The sequence below is a fragment of the Camelus dromedarius genome, chromosome X (genome assembly GCF_036321535.1).
Source record: "Camelus dromedarius isolate mCamDro1 chromosome X, mCamDro1.pat, whole genome shotgun sequence".
In the NCBI taxonomy this organism is placed as follows: domain Eukaryota; kingdom Metazoa; phylum Chordata; class Mammalia; order Artiodactyla; family Camelidae; genus Camelus; species Camelus dromedarius.
The window spans coordinates 66610268-66627857 of NC_087472.1; the positions used below are offsets into that span (position 1 = coordinate 66610268).

Consider the following 17590-nt stretch of genomic DNA (forward strand, 5'->3'; position numbering starts at 1 on the left):
TGGTGTTGTGGTCTTCAGGGCCTGCCCTGGTTTTTGTTGTGGAACTAGGCCTCCTTTGTTGTTCTGTACTTGTCACAGCCTTGACAGGGGCCTGATCTGCTCCCCTGTTGCTGGAATAGAGTCTTCTAGATCCATTTCTGAGTTGTGGTGTGTAGTAGGCAGGGTTGGAGTGCTTTAGCTGGGAAGAGTAGACAGGAGCTGTCCACTGGGAAGTGCCCTCTGTGGTGTTGTCTGTCACTTGTTATGCAGGCTTACAAAGTACTCTTTGTTGATGCTGCCTTTGTCCCCACCTTAGCTGCAGATTTGTCAGCCACCTACTCTAGTGTCCCCCAGGTTCTGAGCCCTAGGAACTACCAGTGCAGATCTGCCAATGTCAGGTGCTAGGACCGCCGTAACAAGGTTGCCTTTACACACCTGAATCTGTGGTGCATGACAGAGTCAGGGCAGACTCCATCCCCACCTCCACATTCAGTCTGGTATGCTGGCCTTTGGTGAATACCTGTACTCACCCCCGCTGTGATTCAGAGTGCAGCTCACTCACTCCCTTAGTCGCAGAGGCATGGGTCCATGAAGGGTCCAGAGAGAGCAAATCTTCCCTCCCTGCCTGGGACTGTAAACAAATCAGTCCAGCCTGTTAAGTTGCAGGGCCACTGGGTTCAGCTTTCAGTCCTGCCTCTGTGCAGCAGTGATGGCAATGACCAAGCCCCACTTCTCTTCTCGGGAGAACATACCAACAATGGAGGCAAGTGTAGAAGTGTCTATGGCGTTGCTGTGTTGCACTCCTGCCCCTCCCCACACCAACAGTGGTGCTTTTTTTTTTTTTTTTGGAGGTCCCAGGCTGTTCTGTTCTGCACACACCTCCAGCCAGAGCTCACACTGCTGTCCAGTCCCCTGAGTCTGCCTCTGTGCAGTGGGCCCCAACCCTCTGCCTGGGCTCCTCACTGACCTCCAGCAGCTAGTCCCGGCTCATACCTGCTGGCTCGTGTCTATGGCCGTGGATCACAGAAACCCTCCATGGTGGTTTCACTTAGCTCTGTCTGCCAAGTGTTTGCCACTTTCTCCTTGGAGCCTCGGAAGCTCCACTTCTGTTCCTGCTAACCTCCCAGCTGGAAAAGGGGCATCCCAGCATTAGGGTACCTTTCTTCTTATGCCGCTTCCTCCCTGCAGGACCAGTCAAGCACCGAGTTTTACTTTTTTTTTTTTTTCTTATTAGATTTTGTGAGAATCCTCCTGTATTTTGAAATGAGAGACACTGCCAGAGTTCAGTAGGTGTTCTGTGCAATTCAGTGGGTTTGTAGATGTAATTCTTGGTGTATTTGTGGGAGAGGATGAGTTGTGAGTATCTCTACTCTGCCATCTTGGCTACTCCTCCTTAGCCATTCTATTTTTAATTTGCATTTCCTTAATGGCTAATGATATTGAGCATTTTTTCATGTGCTTATTTACCATCTGTATTAGATCTTTGGTGAAGTGTCTGCTCATGTCTTTTGACAATGTTTGTTTTCTTATTGTTTAGTGTCAACATTTCTGTAGTTTGTTTACAAGTCCTTGGTCAGGTATGTGATTTGCAAAGGTTTTCTCCCAGTCTGTGACTTTAATTTTAACAGTGTCTTTGAAAAACATAAACTCTTAGTTTTATTGAAATTCAGTTTATCATGTTTTTTCTTTCATGGTTCATGTTTTTTGTTTTTTATTTAAGAAATCTTTGCCTAGCCCAAAGTCACAAAGATTTTCTCCTGTTTTGTTAAAGGAATTATGTAATTTTATTTCTTATGGTTAGGTCTATGATCTTTTTTAATGTCATTTTATGTGTGGTATAAAATAAGGGTCAAGAATAGTTTGTTTCCAAATGGATATTAAATCATTCCAGTACCATTTGTTGAAAAAAAACTATTAATTTCCTCACTGAGTTACTTGGGCACCTTTTTCAAAAATAAGTTGATCATATATGTGCAGGTCTGTTTTTAGGGATGCTATGTGACTATTCATATGGTACTACCACACTGTCTTTTGTTGTTGTTGTTTTAATTGAGATATTAAATGTCATATAACATTGTATCAGTTTCAGATGTACAACATAATGATTTAATATTTGTATATATTACAAAATGATCATCACAAAAATTCTAGTTAACATCCATCACCATACATAATTATGATTTTTTTCTCATAGTGTCTTGAATAATGTAGCTTAATAGCAAATCTTGAAAGCCAGTACTGTTAAGTCCTTCAAATTCATTCCTTTTCAAAACAATTTTGACTATTTTAGATAATTTGTATTTCTATATAAATTTATTTCATCACAAGGATAATTTTGTTCTCTTCTTTTTATCTATATGAGATGATGAATGCTAACTAAACTTGTCATGGTAATCATTTTACAGTATATGTAAAGCAAGCCATTTTGCCATACACCTTAAACTTATACAGGGATTTATGTCAATTATTTCCCAATAAAACTGGGGTGGGGGAAGAATCAGCTTCCCTAGTTCTACCAAGATCAAGAACAACAAGAACAAAAAAGAACCCTGTCAGAATTTTCATTAGGATTGCATTAAATCTGTAACTCACTTTTGGAAAAATTGATGTTTTCTGTTTCATACACATCTGTTTATGTATTTAGGTTTTCTATAATTCCTCCCAGCATTGTTTCTAATTTTCATTGTAAAGGTCTCCATATTATTTTTAAAAGTTGATTTCTAAGCAGTTTTTTTCTGCTTTATAAATGGTATTTTAATTTCAATTTCCTATAGTTTGTTGCTATGATATAGAAATACACTTGATTTTTATATATAGCTTTCCCTCAGTATCTGCAGGGGATTGGGTCCAGGACCCCGTGTTGATACCAAAATCTGTAGATGCTCCCATCCCTTATATAAAATGGTGTAATATTTGCATATAACTTACACACATACTCCCATATACTTTAAATCATTTCTAGATTAATTATGATACTTAATACAATGTAAATGTTATGTAAATAGTTGTAAATACAATGTAAATGCTTATATAGTTATTGGCATGTGACAACTTCAAGTTTTGCTTTTTGGAGCTTTCTGGAATTTTTTTTTCCTGAATATTTTTTATGTGCAATTGGTTGAATCCATGGATGTAGAACCTGTGGATATGGAGGGCAGACTGTATTGACTTTGAATCATGACACATTACTGAATTCACTAGTTGGGTCTAGATTTTTTTTAAGATTCCTTAGGATTTTATACATGCACAATTGTGTCATTTCTGAATAAAGACAGTTCTACTTATTCTTTTTCAATCTGTATGCCTCCTATTCCTTTTTCTTGTCTTATTGGACTAACCAGGACCTCCAGTACAGTGTTAATTAGAAATAGTGAAAGCAGGCATCTTTTGTTTTGTACCTGAATTTTAGGGGCAATAATTCAATATTTTACTACTGAGAATGATATTAGCTTTAAAATTTTCATGGTCACCCTTTATCACATTGTGGGGTTTTTTTTCTAAACCTAATTTGCTGGTGGCTTTTATTATAAATGTGTTTTATCAAATTCTAATTGAAATAATCATATGGTTTTTCTCTAATCTATTAATGTGGCAAATTGGATTGGGATAAGTCCCTCCTAATCATGGTGTATCATCCTTTTAATATACTGTTTTGACTGATTTTTTAAAATTAGGTTGCTTGTCTTTTTATTATTAAGTTCTAGGATTTGTATATATTTTATATATAGGATACAGGCTCTTTATTAGATTGTGTTTTTCTGATTTCTTCTGATCTGTATGGCTTGCCTATTTAGTTTAAAAAGTCCATGTGTATTAACTCCATCTTGATTTTTTTTTTGTCTGTCGTTTTCTATTGTCTAATATTTCTCTTAAGTTTTGTTCATGTCTTATATTCTCATGCACCAGGTTATTTTTGAATGAGTACTGAACACTATATACAAAAATTATAGAGTTTTTTAAACTTGGAAATAATTTTAAACTTACAGAAAAATTGAAAAATAAGAACAGTACAAAGGCTACCTATACAGGTATAACTCAGAGAGATGAGTTCAGTTTCAGACCACAACAAAGTGAGTCACACAAAGTTTTTGGTTTCCCACTGCATATAAAAGTTATGTTTATATTATACTGTAGTCTATTAAGTGTATAATATCATTATGTCTTTAAAAAGTACATGCCTTAATTACGTGTACTTTATTGTTTAAAAATGCTAACCATCATCTGAACCTTCAGTATGTCATAATCTTTTTGCTGGTGGAGGGTCTTTCCTTGAGTTGGTAGCTCCTAACTGATCAGGGTGTTGGTTGCTGAAAGTTGGGATGGCTGCAGCAATTTCTTAAAATAAGACAATGAAGTTTGCGGCATCAGTTGACTCTCCCTTTCATGAACCATTTCTCTGTAGCATGCATAGTGTTTGACAGCATTTTACCTACAGTTGAATTCCTTTCAAAATAGAGTCAGTCCTCTCAAACTCTGCTGCTGCTTTATCAATTAACTTTATGTAACATTCTAAGTTCTTTGTTGTCATTTCAACATCTTCACATTGTCTTCACCAGGAGTAGATTTCATCTCCAGAAACTACATTCTTTGCTCATCCATAAGAAACAACTCCTCATCTGTTAAAGTTTTATCATGAAATTGCAGCAATTCAATCACATTTTCAGCCTCCACTCCTAATTCTAGTTCTTTTTACTATTTCCATCACATCTGCAATCACTTCCTCCACTAAAGTCGAACTTTTCAGTCATCAGTGAGGGTTGGAATCATCTTCTTCCAAACTCCTGGTAACGTTGATATCTGACCTCTTCCCATGAATCATGAATGTTCTTAATGGCATCTAGAATGGTGAATTCTTTCTAGAAGGCTTTCAATTTACTTTTTCTGTATCCGTCAGAGGAATCATTATATATGGCAGCTATAGTCTTACAAAATGTATTTCTTAAATCTTAATACTAGAAAGTCAAAATTACTCCTTGATCCATGGGCTGCAGAATGGATGTTGTGTTAGCAAGCATGAAAACAACATTCATCTCATTGTATATCTCCATCAGAGCTTGTTGAATGACCAGGTGCATTGTCAATGAGCGGTAATATTTTGAAAGGAGTTTTTTTTTTTTCTGAACAGTAGGTCTCTACAATGGGCTTAAAATATTCTGTAAACCATGTTGTTGTAAGCAGATTTGCTGTCATCCAGATTTTTTTGTTCCATTTATAGAACACATGCAGATTAGATTTAGTGTAATTCTTAAGAGCTTCAGGATTCTCAGAATGGTAAACGAACATTGGCTTCAACTTAAAGTCACCAGCTGCCTTAGCTCCTAACAAAAGAGTCAGCCTGCCCTTTGAAGCTTTGAAGCCTGGCATTGACTTCTCTCTAGCTGTAAAAGTCCTAGATGGCAAGTTCTTTTCAATAGAAGGCTGTTTTGTCTACATTGAAAATCTGTTGCTTAGCATAGCCACCTTCATTAACTATTTTAGCTAGATCTTCTGGATAACTTGCTGCAGCTTCTACATTAGAACTTGCTGCTTTGTCTTGCACTTTTATGTTATGGAGATGGATTTTTTTCCTTAGATCTCACAAACCAACCTCTGCTAGCTTCACACTTTTCTTCAGCAGCTTCCTCACTTCTCTTAGCCTTTGTAGAATTGTAATCCTTGCTCAGGATTAGGCTTTTGGCTTACAGGAATGTTGTGGCTGTTTTTATTTTCTATCCAGACTACTCAACTTTTCTTCAGATTAGTAATAATGCTGTTTTGCTTTCTTATCATTCATGTGTTCACTGGAGTTGACACTTTTAATTTCCTTCAAGAACTTTTCCTTTGCATTCACAACTTAGCTAACTGTTTGGCACAAGAGGCCTAGCCTTCAGCCTATCTCAGCTTCTGACATGCCTCCCTTACATTTTAGTTTTTGATTTAAAGTGAGAGTGATGTGATTCTTCCATTCACTTGAACCCTAGAGGCCATTGTAGGGTTATTAATTGGTTTAATTTCAATATTGTTGTGTCTCAAGGAATAGTAAGCCTGAAGAGAGGGAGAGAGATTGGGGAACAGTGTAACAGTCATCACATACAACATTTATATATTATGTTCTTCTTACGTGGGTGCAGTTTTTAGCATCTCAGAACAATTACACTAGTAACATCAAAGATCACTGATTACAGATCACCATAACAAATATAGTAATAATAACAAACTTTAAAATATTGTGAGAATTATTAAAATGTGGCACAGAGACATACAGTGATCAAATGCTCTTAGAAAAATGGCACCAATAGACTTGCTCAACCAGGATTGCCACAAACCTTCAATTTGTAAAAAATATGCAGTATCTGTGAAGCACAGTAAAGTGAAGTGCAATAAAATGAAGTATGCATGTATACCATTTACCCAGATTTACCTAATATTAATATTCCACTGATTTTACTTTATCATTTGAACATGCTCTTCCTCACTCTCCTTCCTCTCTCCTCTTCCTTCCCCTCTCTATATGCTCGCACGTGCGCACACACGAATTTTTTTTCTCAGCCATTTGTTGCTTAACTTCCATACATCATAGCCTCTTTACCCCTGAATAATCCAAGTTATATTCCCTAAGGCATATTCTATGGAGATAAGTTGAGGCTCTGGATGATGTGATTCCTTCAAATAGAAATTTATTATATTTTTCTCACTTTTCTAGCTATTCTCACTGGTAAGAATTACCTAAAACTATTTAGTCTGCCACAATCAGAAATAGAATCTCTGACCTATCTCTTTTTATAACCTAGTGCCAGAGTTTTATTGCCATAGTGTGTTTTACTATTTTCAGGGCCAGTGTCCTTTCATTACTCTTCTTTTATAGAATTTACTTGCTATTCCTACTTATTTTTTTTCTGTAGAATTTTTACAGTTTGTCTAATTGTCAAATAATTTTATTTTTTATTATTAAATTGTGAATCAATTTAGGAAAGATTGACATTGTTGTCATTTTAATATTTTTATGTAAGAATAGGATCTGTTTTTCGATTTCTCCATTTCTTTTTTGTTGTCCTCAGTAGCCTTTCCTTTTCTCTCTATTTTTCCTCTGTTCACAGCAAGATGGATTCTGGATATACTCTGAGTACTGTAACAACCACCTGGACGCCTGTATGGAGCTCTCCAAACTGATGAAGGATAGCCGCTACCAGCACTTCTTTGAGGCCTGTCGCCTCTTGCAGCAGATGATTGACATTGCTATTGATGGTTTCCTTTTGACTCCAGTGCAGAAGATCTGCAAGTATCCCTTACAATTGGCTGAGCTCCTTAAGTATACCGCCCAGGACCATAGGTAAGGGATTGAAGGAGGCAGGGATGAGGAAGAGAGCCTCCTCTACATGTTGGTTCTTATTGAGACTGTATGTTCTTTTGCCTTTTCTGAGCTTCTGTTAGCTTATATGCACAGTGGAATGATGATACAGTCTTGCTTACCTCACAAGACTGTTGTGTGTATAACGTGAGGCAGTGCTTGAGAGTTGCTTATTAAGTTGTAAATCAATATGCACACAAAATCGGTTTGTATTATTATTGTACAACTTAGACACTGCCTTCAGGGACCTTATAGCCTGGTCCTTAGTCCTGAGCTCAGCCAAGTAAATCAACCCAGATGGAATAATTGTTCAGCTGTTTATTCTACTCTATTTGATACAGTCCAATTTCCTAGTGACAGACTGCCCAACTTATACTGACCTTAGATTTCTTCTGCAAGTCTACATCCCTGGTCTTCTTTAGTCTTTTCCACCTTCCTCTGCCTCATTCCAACCATATCTCCCCTTAGACCCAGGCTGGGAGAAAATAGACTTGAGACTTCCCCTGAGTTTTTTCAAAGTTTTTCAGTATTTTCAAGAAAACTAACCCAAAAAAGGAGCTTATCACTCTCTGAATGGAAATGATATTCCTAACCTCCTACCAGAAAGGTATATGCTGGAAGTAATCTCCAACAACGGGGATTGTCTAGAGTGAACCATCCCCCTTTCTTTCACATGCTTTATTTCATGGTATTAAATCCCTGACCTTAGGTTTGTCGGCCCAGCTCTCAGTTCTTTTCCTGATTGATTACTCTAAAAAGAAAGAATGCCTTTGCCCCATTTCCCTTAGTTTCTGCCTGATTCTCATCAGGCCTGCTTCCTACTTTCATTTGGCTCCATTGCCTCGTTTCCTTGGAGCTGACTTCTAGACCTAATTGCATAAGGCGATGGATGTGAGCCAGTTGGTTTTGTTTATGTCAAGCTTCTAGGCCAATCCCTAGGTTCATTTTTAAGTTGATGTTGTTTCTTTAGCAAATCATGGGTCATGTGCTTCACTAGTTCTGGAGCACTGGACAGATTTCAGATTTGAACCCAAATGTGGTGACACTAGATTCTCCCTTTATGTGAGTAACACCACCAGTGGTAGCTCTGCCTTCCATGTTCTTTTGGCTGTGAGGGAGGCAGGCATAGAAGGACCTTGCAAAGCAGGACTCTGCTCCCTTCTCCCTAAATCTGTTTACTGGCTGTGGGATAGTGGGGGTACTCATTAGACATGGAACTTGGAGGTGACTAAATCTCTCTTAAAATATTTAATATAGCTTACTGATAGAACTGAGTCCTAAGTTTTCTAAGGATACACTTTATTGTGACACCTAATAGGACACTGAAGAACCCACACTAAAATTACAATATTAAAAAAATAAAAATGGAAAATATTTATGGTACTAAAAATGGAAAAGGCCTTAAAGGTAGTTCTTCTTGTCTGATTTCCTCATTGTATAGCTGGAAAGACTGAGGCCCAGAAAGGGAAAATGACAATGAACAAGTCGGTGGCAAAGCAGCGACACAAAGTCTAGATAGTGGTCTGGGAACCTAGCTTTTTAAAGAGCCCTCCAGGTGATTTTCATGCCCAGGAAGATTTGTGAGCCATTGTACCAACAAGTATGGAAGACATTTTCTAGTTCTGCCAGCCCATGATGTCATGGGTCTAAATGACCTCCACAGTTATACTTCATGGTGCTAAGTGACCAGAAGCAACCACCACTGTACCTAAATCTCAGTGGAGCATCCTTCAGACCAATGGTTTTTAAAACCAGCATATTCAAAGAGTAATTCTCAAATGTCTTCATATCACAGCTCATCTCTCACCTACTCCTGAGTATCTGTTCCATGGAACCTAGCAGGAGGCTCTTTGAAAATCATACTTGTGGACTGATGATATTATCTAAGTAAATTATGTATTGCATAAGTGCTTTTAAGAGCCCCTGAAAGACCATTTTCAAATCATAGCTAAAGACTATGTTAGTTTCTTAGGCCAAAACAATTTCAGGGCCTTATTGGGTTTAGTAGGAGCCAATAAGTTCGGACACCTGCCTGGGACTTGCCATTCCTGTGTTCCTTCATCTAGTGGCTAGAACCCCTATCTCAAGACTTTCTTGCCTTCTGGGTCCCTAGTCACCTCTCCTTCCACCCCTTGGGCTTAAATGCTAAAATAATGGCTCAGACAGTGTCAGGCTACATCAATCCCTGTCCTCATTTGGGGTAACCCACTGGGCCCAGCACTATCCCCATACCATGGGCCACCCCTTCTGGCAGGCCTCAGGAAGCTGTATCAAGATGATAGCTCCTGCAATTCATGTTAGAGTAGCTCGGATTTGAAGGCAATTAGAGGCTGCTGCCAGCTTGACAGTTAGGTCAGATAAGAGTTCAAATAGGTAGGTATGAAATGCAGGCACGCAGAGTAGTTTCTGAGGGAGATCAGATGGATGTGGAGTGATAAATGGAGAATAATACTATATTTGTTTACAGAAGGTGACCCCCCCACCCAAACTTCCTTAAGCTGAGAAGAAAGATTCTATGTAAGACGGAGATTACCTGACATGTCTGGAACAAGACAGTCTTAGTTCAGTCAGTGTCCTCACTAGGATGTTCCTCACCTCATCTGGAAACCTGGGGCCTCTGAGCAGGGTTCAGACTAGACCACAGCTATTTGCTGCTTCTCTCACTCCTAAAGCTAGTGGGGAAGGTTAGAGATGGGAACATCTCCTCCTGTAACCATTGTGAAAAAGGCAGCCAGCTAAAAATGGCAAAGGTTGATGGACATTATGACACAGTGGCAGTGATAAATTCATGGCTGAGTAGTACATGGAGTCAGAGATGTAATAAGCATTCTTATGCCAGTGCTGTTCAATAGAACTTTCTACAATGATGTAAATGTTTAATATCTGTGCTGTTCCACATAGTAGCCACTGGCCACACATGGCCATTGAGTACTGAGAAATGTGGCTGGTGCAACTAAAGAACTAAATTTTTAAATCATATTTAATTTTAATTAAGTGTGGCTAGTGGCTACCATGTTGGACAGTGTAGTTCTATGCTTTACTTCCCAGAAAGTGGCTTAAGGCATTTTCCTGATGCTCTCAAATCTCAAAATAGCGTAAGACACAGAAAAAAGACCCAAAGAACAGCGGTCCTCATTTATGTCAGCAACTTCAGCACTGCAACAGCCTGTTCTGTCGTTACCCTACCCTGATTCTAAATGGCAGGCTCAGATAGTCTTGCCAGGGAGAAACTTTGACAGTGTTACAGAGGACAATAGTTCACCATAGGTTGGAGCAAGTAACTATAAAATTATGAAATGCAACAGGAGCAAATGTAATGTTTTATAGTTGGGTTTGAGAAATCAATAATTAATTCAAGGACATATTGACAGAAATGCAGTTTCTAGACAGCGTATTTTAAGATTTAAGAAGTGTTGGTTGACTATAAGTTCAATAGGAATCAGAAGTGGGATCTGAAAGAAAAACTGATAATAGCTAACATTCATTAAGGTGCAGAATAAAGAAGAGGTTTTGGTGGGTTGTTTGTGTGTGTGTGTGTGTGTGTGTGTGTGTGTGTGTGTGTGTGTGTGTGTTTAAATCAGAGTTGTCTTGAGACATCCTGTCACTGGAGGTGATAAAATATAATAGCATTTGAAGATTATAGTCTGACAGCTGTTCAGAGAATAGACTGGATCCAGGGAGGCCAGCTAAGAGGAGGTGCTGTATGGCATCTGCCCTGGCAGTTAGAATTCCCTTTTTCCTTTGCCTATGTTTGGTCCACCACCCTGCCCCTCAGTGTACTAGGAAATAAAATGACAGTTGCTGTGCTTGTCTTTTTCTCTTCTGTTCTTTCTAATTGGTGCTGGGACAGTAAGCAGGTGAGTGACCACAAAACATGTTCAGTTTCTCTAAGGAAAAGTTAGTTAAGACTGAATCATAGCTTATCCTCCTACCTTCTCAATTTATTGTAACTCCACCAAATGGCTGGGATCTCACTTTAAATCTCCTTTTCACAGGAGCCATTTGATTGGAAATTAGATCAGACAAGCAGAGAAAACTGGGCAGGGTGGTATAACATTCAACAAGTGGGCCATCCAAAGTCCCAGGAAGCTAAGCCTAGGATTTTACTCCTGGGATTAGAGGTTTTGAGAGGCAGCCCATATGATGGCTATACTAGAGAAATGTGTGATTTATATTAATAATACTTGCTAACATTTACTATGAGCCAAGAGTAAAACAGTTTTCATGGGTGATAGATTAAACACTCAGCGTATTCTTCTGTAATTCTCCCCATTTTACAGGAAATTGAGTCACTGAGAAGGTGAATGAGATTCTGACTAGTCAGTGATAAAACAAGGGTTTGTGCAAGGAGTCTGACTCCAGATTCTGTTCTTAACCACCATACTACATCCTATCTCTATATTGTATTGGCAGAATGGTTTGGATGTTATTTTACAGTCACTTTTGGCAGAGTTCCCTAGAAGTAAGTGATAGGACAGATGACAGATTTGTCTAGACCGTGCCATGTATGAGGCTCTCTTGTTGGTCCTTGGCTGGGTGTATCAGATAGGGCACAAAATAATGGTATAAAAAGAGATAGGAATCTATTTATCATTCATGTAAAAAAAGTCTGAAAGTAGGCAGTCTATGGCTGCTCTGGTGACTCCATGGTCATCAGAGACTTTAACTCCTTCCTCTTTTCTGTTATCCTATCCCTAGGAGTATGGACCTTGTCCTGTGGTCCAAGGTAATTGCTAGAACTTCAGACATCACATCTACATATTCCAAGCATCAGGATTAAGTAAGGATGAAAGAAGGGCATGATGTCTTTCTTAAAGGAAGTTTCTCAAAATTTCTACACAACACTTCTATTTACATATCACTGGATAGAACTTGATCACACATAAGTCACCTATTACTGTAAAAGAAGGATAGTAAGTGTAGTCTTTTAATCCATGTGGCATGGATTCCATCTGAAAATTGAGGCTTTGTTACTAAATAGGAAGAGGATAATGGATGTTAGGGTTGGTACCCAGCATATTGGTTTTGTGGCACATTGATTCATCCCTTGTAATTTTGTGTTTTCACAGTGACTACAGGTATGTGGCAGCTGCTCTGGCTGTCATGAGAAATGTGACTCAGCAGATCAATGAACGCAAGCGGCGTTTGGAGAATATTGACAAGATTGCCCAGTGGCAGGCCTCCGTCCTAGAGTGGGAGGTAGGACTCTTACCAATAGGCACATTGGAGAGTCTGAATACCTTGGCCAGAACTTCACATCCTAGCCAGAGATGGATGAAGAGTAATTAGATTTGAAGTGCAGCAGAAAGGATTTAGATTAGAGCCAAAGAAAAGCTCCCTGCTAATGAAAGGTGTTGTGTACTTGACTAGTTTTCTAAGAAGCTTAGAGAAATCTTTGTGGCAATACTACATTAAGAAAAGGAAGGTTCATCTCTTCGGGTGTTGCCGGGAAACAATTGGGTTGACTCAGTGGCCTTTCAAATCTCTTTCAAGTCCTGGAATTTTATCACTACTAGATAAACACTTAGATAAGGTGTGGTATTCACTCCAAACACAGAATGCAAGTTTGGTTCTCTGATGCAGGCCAGCCAACATACTTCTTTTTCTCTCAGTGGGATCACCTCACTTTGACATATTTACTGGTTCTGTCTAAGCCTACACACTTGAGGCCACAACCATCATCCCTTCCCAATTGACAGACCAAATTCTATTTTGTATCATTTACTTACAAAAATTATCCCTGACAGCCTTCCATTCTATTGGAAATAGCCACAACTTATCTGAACTCAGAAAGCCTTCAGGAAAGTCATTAAAGCCTTCCCTCCTGAGATGTTGACTTTCAAAGGATATATACAGCCTAACAAATAAATAGAGATTTTGCCTCTAATGCCACTGCTCTGTTGAAGTTCTTGAGGTGTCTGTTCAATAGAAACAGCTGTGAATTTTAAGGCCTCGAAGGTACCTGTGTGTTAATTACACTAATTTGTGTCTCTTGTGCCTATCAAGAGAATCCAGAATAATGACATTTCACATTTATCTCTCAGGCCCAAGTTATGAAATCTGACAGTTCACAGCTAATGTAACCAAGATGGGAGAGGCTGGACATGCTACCAGGAAGGAGGCAGCAATATTAAACCTCATGGTTATAGGGTAGAAGTTGAACCAGCTCCCCATTCCACTGGCCTTCACACAGGTATCATTTCCTGTAATTTGTGAGATAGTATCTCTCTAACATTTTAAGCAGTTTAACACATTCCAAGGATTTAAGCATGAGCCTTACAGCTATGTAACCAAGGTCCAGAAAAAATCATCTTTCCTTTATTCTGCTATCTCTGTTCCTCCTTAATGTTGATGGCTGGAAGAGACCACAATTCTGAGCAGCTGGCATATTTTTGAGTCTTATTTGAAGGATAATGTCCCCATACAAAATAGAAAACAGCAGTGATTCTTTGAGGTGTGGGAAGGAAGGAATCTATGTAAAGAAACTGTCCTGCTCATAAGAAGAAGCCAGCACTGACCCAGCCTTATTATGAAATCATGGATTCTCCTTCCATTGTGTCTGGCTTGCTTTGGCTAGTTGCCTGATCAAGGGGCTGGATCAAATGACTTCTAGCAACCTGTCAATTCTAAGGCACTCTGAAATTCTGGCTGGTTAGCAGGCCTCTTTTTCTCTACTCCTGCCAGGATTCTCTGTTACGAGGAGGTTCCCAGCAGCAATTGTCTTTCCATTTCCCTGGAACATTTTCACCCTTCCCAATGCCTGGAAGACCTTCTAATTCCTCCATGTACTCTGGGCCTCCAGTTGCTGCAGCTGGGGTCATGGGGGAACAAGAATAGCTTGAAATCCCTTAGCCTGTCTAGGGAGCTTCAGTAATACCAAACTTGAAAGCACTGAACTATGATTTAGAGACTCGGCATCTCAGAAGGAATTTTGTGGGTTTTTTTTCTGTAGGTGGGAGGGTGTTAGAAACAAAAAAGGCAGTTCTGATCTAGGATTGCTATGAGTCAGTTACTCTCTGCCCCCTTTGTTAGCATGCTTGATCCTCTAATCTCATTCAGGCCTACACAACCCTGTCAACCTCCTGTTTGACAAAGCCCTTCTTTGTCTAAATTGGTAAGAAGAAAAATTCCTTGTGGTCTCCTTTTCAGACTCTACGGTCACTGTGGAACTTACTACTCTAGAGAGGTTGCACTCTAGGTAGCCTTTTATTGAGCAAGGCCTGATGGGTACATTTCAGAGGTCAGGCCCAAAGTTTCTATTATGTTTGCTATATCCAGTCTTAAATATGTCTAGAATGTCAGAGTCACTAGGACTTTTAGGGGACTCCCTCACAACAGTCTTCTGCTTCCTGCAGCCTAATTGCTTTTATTTATGGTACTGCAGGGACTTGTTTTTGCAATAAAGTTTCCATATCTAGCAAGACAGTAAAACTGCCTTGCAGGGAAAATCCAAATCCCAGTAAGGCTAAAGTTGGATGAATGCTAGGAGGCTTCTCCTTGAAAGTAAAGATATGTCCGCTCCATGGCTTGTTGGCTCTTGGCATAGATGGCCCATCCTCACTGGTTCCCTAGTATAGGTTCTTCATATGTTCCACCTGCCCAAGCAGTTGGCCAGGCAGAGAAAGGCCCTGCCAGCTTTCTGGAGCATGCTGTGGACAAGCCTTGCAAATCAAGAAAATGGAGCAGTGCGTTGGTCTCTCTGCCACTTCCTTGTCTCCTCCAGATGTTTGAACAAACAGGGTGACTGTCAAAAGCATCTATGTGACTATTTCAATTCAATTTGTCAAATGAAAAAGAAGAGTCATAGAAGAAACCATCAGAGTTTAATCTCCCTTGAAGGGGAATTAGGAAAGAGGATGGAAAGTTGGTACCTACTTAATAAATCAGAGCTTTTGGCTAGAGGGAAGGAGGTGTCTTGTATTATATCCACACCTGACCCTCCCTCAACTTATTCCATGAACATTCTGGGTCTTTGTGCCCAACTCCAGTTACTATCCCTGCTCCCTGCCAACTTATGTGGACTAGTGTACATGGAGTAATCCCTGCTCTCCCCCACCCCCAAGGGTTCTTGAAAAAAATCAGTGATTGAGTGAGAATATTACCTATACCTCTAAATAATAAATTAGTACCTTAGAGCAGCTTAGGGGAGCAGAAGGAAAAAGAACCTGTTCCCAAGAACTGCAGTTTCTAGGAAATTTCCATTTCTAATTTCTCTGATGCTGATGTTTGTTGAGTTGTCTCTTTTCCACCCTTCACATGCAGTAGATGCACTTGGAAGGAAGGGAGAAGGAACATATCCCTGACAGTTTCCTTTTTTTTTTAACTTTTTTTAATTGAGTAATAGTCATTTTACAATGTTGTGTCAAATTCCAGTGTAGAGCACAATTTTTCAGTTATACATGTACATACATATATTCATTGTCACATTTTTCTCGCTGTGAGCTACCACAAGATCTTGTATATATTTTCCTGTGCTATACAATATAATCTTGTTTATCTATTCTATATTTTAAAATTGCAGTCTGTCCCTTCCCACCCCCCACTCCCTTGGCAATCACAAGTTTGTGTTCTATGTCTATGAGTGTGTTTCTGTTTTGTATTTATGTTCTTTTTTTTTTTTCTTTTAGATTCCACATATGAGTGATCTCGTATGGTATTTTTCTTTCTCTTTCTGGCTTACTTCACTTAGAATGACATTCTCCAGGAACATGCATGTTGCTGCAAATGGCGTTATGTTGTTGTTTTTTGTGGCTGAATAGTATTCCATTGTATAAATATACCACATCTTCTTTATCCAGTCATCCGTTGATGGACATTTAGGCTGTTTCCATGTCTTGGCTATTGTAAATAGTGCTGCTATGAACATTGGGGTACAGGTGTCATTTTGAAGTAGGACTCCTTCTGGATGTATGCCCAGGAGAGGGATTCCTAGGTCACATGGTAAGTCTATACCTAGTCTTTTGAGGAATCTCCATACTGTTTTCCACAGTGACTTTCCTTGCTTCTCTCTCCCACTCTTAATGATTTAGTTGTCTTCTTTTACAATTTTGTGTTTATTATATTTGTAATTCATGGTAGTTATCACCTTTCTGGTTATGAGTTTCTCATTTTTGTTGCATCCAGCTTCTTTTCTATTTAGAGTAGACCTGTCAATATTTCTTTTAGCATGGGTTTAGTGTTGCTAAACTCTTTTAGTTTTTGTTTGTCTGTGAAGTTCTTTATCTCTCTTTCTATTCTAAAGGATAGCCTTGCTGGATAGAGTATCCTAGGCTGCATATTTTTTTCATTCAGGAATTTGAATATATCTTCCCACTCCCTTCGGGCCTGTAGTGTTTGTGTAGAGAAATCAGCTGAGAGCCTATGGGGTTTCCTTTGTAACTCACTCTTTGTTTTTCTCTTGCTGCCTTTAGGATCATTTCTTTATCCTTGACTCTGGCCATCTTGATTATGATATGTCTTGGTGTGGGTCTGTTTGGGTTCTTCCTGTTTAGGACCCTTTGAGCCTCCTGTACTTGGATATCTGATTCCTTCTTTAGGTTTGGGAAGTTTTCAGTCATGATTTCTTCAAATACATTTTCCATCCCCTTTGTTCTTTCCTCCCCTTTCTGGAACCCCTATTATGCATAGTTGGGCATGCTTTATATTATCCCATAAGTCCCTTATATTGTTTTCATTGTTTTTTATTTGTTTTTCTCTCAGCTGTTCTGATTGGGTGCTTTCTGTTGTCCTGTCTTCTAGGTCACTTATTTGTTCCTCTGCATTATCTAGTCTGCTTTGTACAGCCTTCAGGTCAGCTCTCATCTCAGCAAATGAGTTTAACTTATTCTACTTGGTTCTTCTTTATAGCTTCTATTTCATTTTTGACATATTTTATATCTCTAAACACTATTTCTTTTAGTTCCTTCAGTACTTTGATCAGTCCTTTTTTGAAATCTTGATCCAGTAGGCCATCAATGTCTATTTCCTTGATTGTGCTTTCAGGGGATTTCTATTGATCTTTTAATTGGGAGTGGTTCCTCTGCTTCTTCATATTGCTTCTATCTCTCTGGCACTGGTGGGTGGGTGAGTCACTCCCCCTCCTGATGTCGCAGTCAGATGCTGCACTCAAGTGAGGCAGGTGGGCAGATCGCGCCCTCTCCCAGCACCATACTCAGGTGCTGTGTTCCTGCCAGGAAGGCAGGTTGCTGCCTACCCTCTCCTGGTGCCGGTCACTCCGCTGCTCTATGCAGCCTCCTGCTCCGCCTTGGGTTGGCGCTCCGTAGGTGGGCTCTGGGAAGACCGCAG

The 17590-nt window shown here is 39.4% G+C and overlaps 1 protein-coding gene across 11 annotated transcripts in view; it reads left to right on the forward strand.

Moving 5' to 3' along the window:
* The window catches only part of ARHGEF9 (Cdc42 guanine nucleotide exchange factor 9), a 165137-nt gene that overhangs the window by 102641 nt on the left and 44906 nt on the right, over positions 1 to 17590 (forward strand). For all 11 annotated transcript variants that reach the window (XM_010995344.3, XM_064483093.1, XM_064483091.1 and 8 more), the window contains 2 exons: positions 7056 to 7288; positions 12376 to 12505. In XM_010995344.3, the coding sequence (XP_010993646.1) occupies positions 7056 to 7288; positions 12376 to 12505 (363 nt within the window). The remainder of the gene's footprint in view (positions 1 to 7055; positions 7289 to 12375; positions 12506 to 17590) is intronic.